The sequence below is a fragment of the Bombus impatiens genome, unplaced genomic scaffold (assembly GCF_000188095.3).
Source record: "Bombus impatiens unplaced genomic scaffold, BIMP_2.2 scf_0135, whole genome shotgun sequence".
Taxonomy (NCBI): domain Eukaryota; kingdom Metazoa; phylum Arthropoda; class Insecta; order Hymenoptera; family Apidae; genus Bombus; species Bombus impatiens.
Genome location: NT_176554.1, coordinates 1,056,422 through 1,065,486, shown reverse-complemented (window position 1 = coordinate 1,065,486; position 9,065 = coordinate 1,056,422). Strand labels below are relative to the sequence as shown.

Genomic DNA, 9,065 nt, shown 5'->3' with positions numbered 1-9,065 from the left:
TTTTCTAATGCGAACGGAATAAGTTAAATAAATACGTAGCACAGTTCTCGAACGGCAAATCTCACGCAAAGAACTCAAACTGGTCACGTCGAAGTAGCGTTTTATTTAGGTCAAGTATCGTCTACAGGCACTAAGCAGTCTCTTTCGTAAACCTTCGTAAGATATCGTGTTTCGTCTACGATCAGGCACCATAATCGACCATAATACCATGCCATATCGAATCAAGCCATGTTCTGAAGCAATAATAATCACGTCGAGAATTTCATTCGCCATGCGCGAGCATATGTATAAATCAGTAGCGTACTTGAAAGAACGATTAAATCCAGAACCACCGTCTCGAGAATCGCGTTCGTTCAATGGGAAGCAGCTTCTTGGTCATTGGCGAGCAGCGTTCAATCCTTCGTTAGACACATCTCGATAGTCAGAGATTATGATTACGATCAACAAAGCCGTCATGAGTAGCATAATATCGCAGCCTCCTCGAAGAGTACAACCGCGAGAGTCCGGATATCGTTGGGACAAGGTCTTTGTACTGTAATCGCAGGAAGACGATAATCGACGTAAATACCGCAAATCGTCGACAATCGGCGAGGGTAGTTTTCTAAGCCCACACGGGATCATGGGATCTACCTAAATCGTGATTCGCAATGGCATACCACGCGAAGAATTCGCAAAATTACTGTCGCGTATTTAGTTCCAGTTCTCGGTCAATAAAACAACATCGAACTTCTCATTGTTAACCAAGTACATATATCGCGATTTTCAAAACTAACTTACTTGCAAACAGCATCTAGTGCAAAAGAAAGTCTTCCCGTACTTTCAACTTATTTTTACTCCGAGGATTATCCCATGTACATTTGTAGCATAATATACGAAATGGGACAGCTACACTCCATACATAAAACCCACTGAATCTTGTTAAACTTACAAATAGGAAAAGTAAAACACATTTTTCCAAACGTTTTCTTTTAAATGGCGTGCGTTCGCTTCCCGTCACTTTCGTGCTTAAAGCAGGATTACGTATGGTCGTTCATATCCGTCTGCGTAATATACACAATGCCGCTTTCGTTGTTTGTTATCAAGAATAAGGGATCAGTGTTTCCCGCTGACGAAAATGCTGGGGTAGAGTTAGCGCTGTTAGTCACCGGCTCGTGTTACTGTACACCATTTCTACGCAAACCGTATCGATACCTAAAATACCTTCTTCATTTCGAACAACCGCGACCATACGATCATTGCCAAAGTATACGAAGCGATTTTTTAAATTCCTCGTCGGGTGGGACAATTATTTGATTCGTTGTTTATATAATTTATAAATACCGTATCCACTATCTCTTTTACGTAAAACAATTTATTCGCACTGCTAATCTGTAATTTGCGATTTGAAGAATTTCATTAATAATACCAATTCAAGGAAGAAGCGAAACGTACTTTCTCTAAAAACTAATCTATGCAAAAAACGAAAGAAATATATTATGTGTAGAAGGTAACTAGATTTTAAATGGTAAACGCAACGAAGCGTGGTGTCAATTACTTAACCTGACCCTGACCGTGATCACCCCCGATTCGACGCAAATACCTCGTTGATATTTAAGTGATTAGCGCGTGACTTTCTTTAGAAACTCTTTCGACCGTCATACTGACCAATACGTAGACATCGATATGCCGCCTTTCAGCATCGCCGCAATGCTATTAACTGGGAGCTGCTCTCGCAATCTCTGATGTAGCTGGTACCGCTGTTGCTGCCACGCCGAGAAGCACGATGCTTTAAGTGGGTGGTACAGACGGCTCCGTGCGAGTACTTTGTACGAGCGAGCCGGAATTGGTTTAAGCCCATTATATGTGTACGTGTACGTGCACCAAGAGACGTTAAAGAGCCCCCCGTTCATAGTTTCTATGAAGCTTTCGAACCTGATCTACTTTTCTACCTGAAAATACTTTCGGTAACAAGGACGTACAAGTGGCGAAGATTAAAGAGATTAAAAATCGAGGAACAGGGGCTAGCGTGGAGCGAATGAAATTGAGCTATGACAATACAAATGCTTAGCGTAATGTACCATTATTGCGACTTTGATATCTAAATTATTAGCGTAAATGTACGCCATAACAGCTAAAGTGATACGATCGTCACTGAATAAAGCATCATGAGATACGATGTTAATATTTGTCGCGTTGGCCATGAGTTGCAATAGCCGAATATTAAATTGATAGGCTAATTCGCAACGAATCTAGGTAGATGCATATTACAATATGATATATGTCATCTGCTATAATGTGTGTATTATCTCATGCCCATAATATCATTTCACGAAGATATTCGGAAAGAATGAAAGATATAAAATGCGCGTTCCTCATATTTGGAATTTTAATGTCTAAAAGTCGTATAAGTAGGTGGGACGAGGAGTTCGTTGATTCGAATAGGAAAATTCGATGCATTTGGAAATCTAATCACGTGGTACCACGGTGAGCTGCACCCTCGCAATGTTCAATCTACGTTGTTCATTACCGGAGGGATTACAAATCCAAAGTGCGTGTACACGAGACTACATGAGGCACGTGTACCGGCAAGTAGGTGCGCGTTCCCAAAGTCAAGAGTGGTGGAAGCCAATGTCGCATTATCGTATGGAAGACAGTGCATAAAGTGAAGCAAGAGCGTTCGTCAACGGTGCAATATACATGGTCGAACGAACAGTGTACACGATCAATGAAACCTATGGTTACGCGTGGGATCACGTATGTTGTCCCGTCGTGCTACAACCAGAAAGCAAAGGGGGAAAGGGTGACGACGTTTACTGGTCGCATCGAATTACAAGTCCCTTAGGTAATGGTGCGTACGTTATTCAATACCCAGTACTCGGCATTCTATGTGTGCGGCAACATAAAGAATGGAATTTCTTCGCGTGATAAAGCGTTTATGCAATTATGAAATCGATGGTATACTCGGAAAGATTATCGTTGCTCGGCTCTGTTCGCTCGTCCGTGATTTCGTATTATCGAAAGGAAAAGCGTCTCCGAACCGTGGAAATCGAGACTTAATATAGTACGAAAGAAGAATTTGTATGCTAAAATCATTTGGAAGATTTGAATATTTCTATGTAGATGGTATGCAAACAGAATCGAGTACTTAAAAAACATGCGTTTGTATTAAAATGAATGGAAATGACTTTACTAACACAGATTCGTTATGTCGAAATGAATGATGGCTTTCTACAATAAACTTTATACGGAGTATTCTACAGGTTTTCGCGTAAACTTTGTTATTCAAGTTTGAAATTATAAATAATGTGGAAATAAACACGAAATAAGAGTTATCCAAAAGATTTGTTAAAAGATTGTGATAAAAATATGGAACAGGAGAGAGATGACAGTGATTTTAATCAGAATACATAATAAAATAAGTAAATAATATTTATAATATTAATATAGAAAAAAGTATAGAAAAGGAGAAATAAATTTATTACCTTTAAGATCTTATATCGATAGAGATATCCACGTACATACAGTGCTATTTAATTTTATTCGATATATCAACCTGTTGTTGTAATTTACTTTATGTACATGTAATTGGATAAATCAAAAGGAAACACACCAATTTACTTTTGATTTGACTGTATTAAACAGTAAAATATTTCATATTTTTGTTACGATTTTTTTATAATTATATGCTTATGTGACGTTTCATTTATTTTTATTAATTACTTCTACGTTTTATTTCTCCGTTTATCGCTCTATGATAGAATATCAATTTCAAAAAAGTAATATTTAAAAATGTTTATCGAAATACGATCGTGCCTGAAATATTATATATATTTCAATACTTTTATTAAATACATTCGGTGAAATATTTATCGCGGCATTAATTTTGTTTTTTTCTTCTCGTTTATACGTAATAATAGCTTGAATTTTTATTTCATTGCCTATTAAAGGAGGATGTTGCCCGAATATTTTAGCAAAATTTCCGAGATTGAAGAATGTTCGGTTTCTGACGCGTGTAAGTAAGTATGTATTTGACCCTCCTACGCGGAAGGCATAAATGTGTCGGCAGAACATTACGCCAGAAGATTGGAAGTACGGGTGGTTTCATCTTTCGCGATAAAGCATAAATCACTGAAGCTGGGCGATGCGAGTAGTACACGATCCAATTAGTTGGATAAAGGAAAAGCGAAAATAAGAACTTACGATGTGATCAGAGGAAAGAAAATTTATATTATATCAGGGAATTATAAACGATAGTAATAACTGTTTATGTAATGGTTCGCCGAGAATCCTTTATGAAATACCGTTAAATTATAATCTAAGATGCAGGCAACGCACACGGACCAGTATCACGATGTACATATTTGTTTGATACACAAATATTCGTATCATGAGTATGGTTCCATTTATAGAAGTGGTAATATCTTTTTGCGGTAATAAAATATTGACTTACCTTTAAATACACATCAAATATTAAACTTGTACGGTAATAGTAATGGCAGTAGTAGTAGCACAATATTTACACGAGAAGTTGTCGTTTTCTACAACCTCGAAATATTCCTGTTCTCGGATTTGAAACTGTTTACGTTTTGATAAAATGAATAAAATGCATATCGTTATAAAAAAAAGACGTATTGAAGAGCAGGTTTATAGAAAATGTTCATTTCAGATGTTCATACGCATAATCGAACGATAGAACCGAATATTACATACGATAATTACCTCTTGTAAGATTTGTAAATTGCTTTTTAAATATATTTCGAACTTTTATCCGAGGTTACATAATGACAAAGAACAGTTTAGTTTGGCTAATGAAACCCGTGTTAAACACAAGGATATGTGTTGTAAACCGTCTAAGGGATAAAAGAGAAAAACTAATTCATAGTGAAAAGGGTTGAAGCAGGCATCCGTGTTTCAGCAGCAGCCAGGACGGGATATACTTAACCTTGCCGCGGCGTATTCAGGAATTGAATTTCCACATGAGACTGCGATGCATCATGCGGTTGACGGTGTTTCAGGCAACCCACGCGTCAATGAGAACGTCGACGCGGCCTCGCAGACGGAAATTACCAACGAGGAAATTCTTAGTTTCGAAGCGAGAATATCAACCGTATAACGGAAGATTTTTATTCGTTTAAACGGCGGCACTATTCCGTTGGCCAAGCGAAAAAGAATTTCAGGTCGGCGAATATGTAGGAGCACCACGGTCGAATCGTTACCGTGACACGACGAAATTGTATTCCAACGTCGACCTGAATTAACTTCCCCTCAAGTCCCAGTACTTCGTTGGGATAATTGCTCGGGCTATTAAGAAGTCAGCGACAATTACGTCGATCCAGCGGTACTGCAAACCCGAGCAAGCTCTGTCCGGACGCCTAACGTTGCATTAGCATAATTAAATCGTGAGCACCGTGATTGGCCATTGTAAAACTGTTCTTCTTTTCCTTTTTCGCCGACGAACTCGTTACAGTCGATATAATTCAGTGTACAGTTAAACTGTAATCCCTATCGAGCTTGTGGCCCTGAACGCTAAATTCAAGGTTGAAAGAATGTCGAGGATATTGGAGCATCCGCAATACTACGATTTTATCAGTTGAAAGTAACGATTATGATAATTATAAACACACACGACGTCCAATAACTACCATTCGAGAGATACTCGACGATCTCGTTATCTTGTACGTTCACGATCAAAAATAGTATCAGAAAGTATTATGATATTTCAAGATTTACTCTATACAAAATGGATCGATATGAACCGCCGTTTGAAACGATCTATCATTATTTGTTCATTTGATCGAATTAATAGAAAGACACGAGTTCGAATGGAAGAACATTTTTACATGTAAAATTTGAAAAAAGGAGTTCGTTTGAAATGGACAAGGCGATGTACACCCTCGACTGAAATATCTAGATCGTCAGAATGTTATTTGCAGTAACAGCAGAGGGTATTGATTAACATTTACGACAAGCAAAGACGGATTTACAAGTCTTTCGGGTTAGGTTTATTTTCAACCCACGCTACGTCGATTTCCCAATGAATAAGAGGTCACGAAACCTTTCCGCCCCGCAAAATGTATAACGGTCGCTTTAGAATCGTAGAAGCTTTCTTCTCGAAGCTCGTATAAAGTCGCGATTCCCGGCACGTATCCCTTCGGAGAGTTCGCGTCGAGCTTGTAAAGTCCTAATGACGACAGTCGACTGTCAAAAGGAAAAAAGAAGAAAAAAAGTATCGGATTCACCAGGGGAAGACTTTAGTAAAGCCGAACGAGTTTCGCATAATTCTTCAACAATGCGTCATTCGTGGGAATAAAATTTTTACCGGCAGGAAATTTCAATTCGATATCTACCCTTCCACAAAGTGCAAAATACGTAACGCACAACCAAAATTGAAGTTGGAGTAAATAATAAATGCTTTTACGCTTTTAACAGCTTTCAAACTCAACTTCAAAAAAGTTACATTAATACCCCGATAATCCGTAAACTTCGATAATAAAGTTACAACAATTTTATTAATATTAAATGCCTTTTGCGATAGAAACGTTCCTCCATTTCTTCGTTTTTCTTTCTCTCTAATATCGTTTCTAACGATTAAATATTGGACAAAATTTATGGCATGTTATCTGCGCGCTAACTACAAAGTTTGGGAAAACGACATTTCACATGTACCACCCTAATGTAACTTTACCTCGCAAGTATGTACTGCTATATCGCCAAAGCTCTGCTTCCCATTCCATACATTTTCGCTCCAGCACTGTACTTATTACAGTTTTTAACGAACGTTAATCCAATTGTACGATATTACAACTTTCGAAAGTGTTAAAAGGTTTAAAATTTACGGGAATAGGATCAATGCTAATACTCGACGTTTTCCTTGGGAAATATTTCTAACTCTTTTATTTATTTTATCTCTTTCATACATACATACGATGTATATCTTATTATAACTGAAGGATTCAATGAATTCTCTAATTTTCCCCCTTTACCTCTGCATCGTAAGATCTTCTTTTAGAAGCTTTTTTTAAATTAAAAAAAAAAGCTAACCAATTTCTTACAAACAAATTTCGCTTCCTGATTCGTTTCACGATCAAGCCGAAATTCTAAAATAGAAATTATAGGATCAAAATCATCGTATTTAATACCGAGAAAAAGATCAATAGGCTTTGTATAGAACTCTAATGAAGCAATCAAGATCATCGTTTCATTCGTTTCTTGCAATCACTTTCAATTGTGTTCTGCATTTCGGCCAGGAAATCTTGCTTTTGTAAGTATACGTCTTCATCACGCATCCAAGATTATACATATGTATGTACGCGCGGGGAATCCCCCTCTAAATGTGACGAACAATGCCGATGCTGCCATTAAAATGCCGGCAAAAGCAGTGGAAGACCTTTTGTGCAAAATCAAATTTTCTGCATACGATCTGTATGATTTTACAATGCACTGTTCGATAACTTTGCATGGTGAATATACAGTTGTTTGCTTTCGAAATTACGAAATAAAGCGAATAGCACCGAATATCGACGTTCGAATAAAAATACAAACTTTTATTATATTTTTTAAACTCTCTGCAACGTTCTGCGAATCATAGACTATACATTTGACTTAATCGTAAAATTTTATGCTGTTCGATAAATTTTGTTAAGAGTTAAGAATTCCGTGCCCTGTTTAAACATGCTAATTAAAGACATTAAAAATAAAAAGGTACGAAAGCAACACCGCATTTATAAATTTAAATCAAATTCTTTACCCACCTCTTGATAAAACATGTACCTAGTTATTTATAATTTACAACGATACAGTTTCTCTATGCTTAAATAAATGCGAAACATTATGAAATAATCTTTTCCGCGTGTACCAACGTACAGAGGAATATCGAATTTTCGTAGATGAAAGGAATTTCGAGAAGATAAACCGAAAAAACGTTGGCGGCTATGAACGGTTCGATCAAATGCCATCGATTACATAAAAAAGGATACAGGAACGAAGGGACAGATAGATATGTAGCGTGGTAAAAGAGAGAGAAGGAACTGTTCGGCTCCCTCTGGAGAATTCGAGCAGAAGATCTCGTTAGATGGGTTTTGCCTCGTCCCTGTCGGCCAGAGTTTCGCGAATGAAACGAAATGGCGCAAATTTTCGCGAGAGTGCACGTACTACCGTAGGAGAGTCTCCGGTAAACTGGCCAGCCAAGTACCACGCACTGGATACGTCGTAGTCTGGCTTGAAAATGACAATACACGTCCCCCTTTCGGTTTAATTAAAGGCGTGTTTCGCCCGAAATGCAGCTATTCCTGCACGCTTCGACCCATACTCCCTTGGTAGGTATCCTTCTATTCGTTTCACGGCCATCCTACTACGGCACACGTCTCTATACGGCCACGCGAAACGTACGTTGCTTAATGGAGCGCCGCGTCTGCCACCCTGTAATGGCACGACACTTTGCACTTGCGCCACTGGGACGCTAAATAGCGCTATCGCCGAGGGTAGAGGTCCGCTAGCCAAATAGCTAGGTTGGTATAGTTGGTTAAAGGGAAGGACTGACCTGTCAGACGAATATCAAGTTAACTGTCTGCGTACGCCTATGTTACGGCTATTCATGCACGAATGTTATGAGTATTTCATTTTACCTTCCATCCGGCAATAACAGACTGTCGAATCCTAAATGAATCGATCCTTAGTCTCAAATTTAAGTCAATTCCAATACGAAAATTGCAAGATGATTGCCTTCTTACTTCGATTGATTACGCGACTAGGTATTGGAGGTAGAACGATATTTTATTTGAACATTTTCACGCAAATAAAATTAAATTGTTTGTATCAGCCTAGGAGAAAAATACGTACTAATCGAAGTGGAGCAATTTTTTCCAATATGGTAGTTAGTTGATCAATTTCGACGAAACAGGCGTTGTTTAATTTCGTAGCGGAGAAAGATTGAATTAAACACCTCTGGTTAAATTAAATGTTTGAAGCGTTCCGCAGTTGAGCGATAAAAACTGTGGACCAAGCATCTGTGGATGTATTTACTCTGACGTTCGTTGTGAAAATAACGCATATAGGGAACAAATATCGTATTAGTAAATTACTACCTC

General features: G+C 38.0%; 1 protein-coding gene across 1 annotated transcript; it reads right to left on the bottom strand.

Moving 5' to 3' along the window:
- LOC117151287 lies at nt 1-2,122 on the bottom strand. The gene is made up of 2 exons (XM_033319091.1): nt 1,645-2,122; nt 1-532 (listed from the first exon to the last, which is right to left on the bottom strand). Exons 1-2 carry the CDS (start codon nt 1,887-1,889, stop codon nt 376-378), a joined length of 402 nt encoding a protein of 133 aa, XP_033174982.1. The 5' UTR covers nt 1,890-2,122; the 3' UTR covers nt 1-375.
- Between the last annotated feature and the right edge of the window lie 6,943 nt (nt 2,123-9,065).

Coding starts and splice junctions, on each gene's coding strand:
- LOC117151287 (XM_033319091.1), bottom strand. CDS start 1,889: ATGAACGGGGGGCTCTTTAACGTCTCTTGGTGCACGTACACGTACACA. Junction 533..1,644: donor ATATCGATGTCTACGTATTG/GTCAGTATGACG, acceptor CTGCGATTACAG/TACAAAGACCTTGTCCCAAC.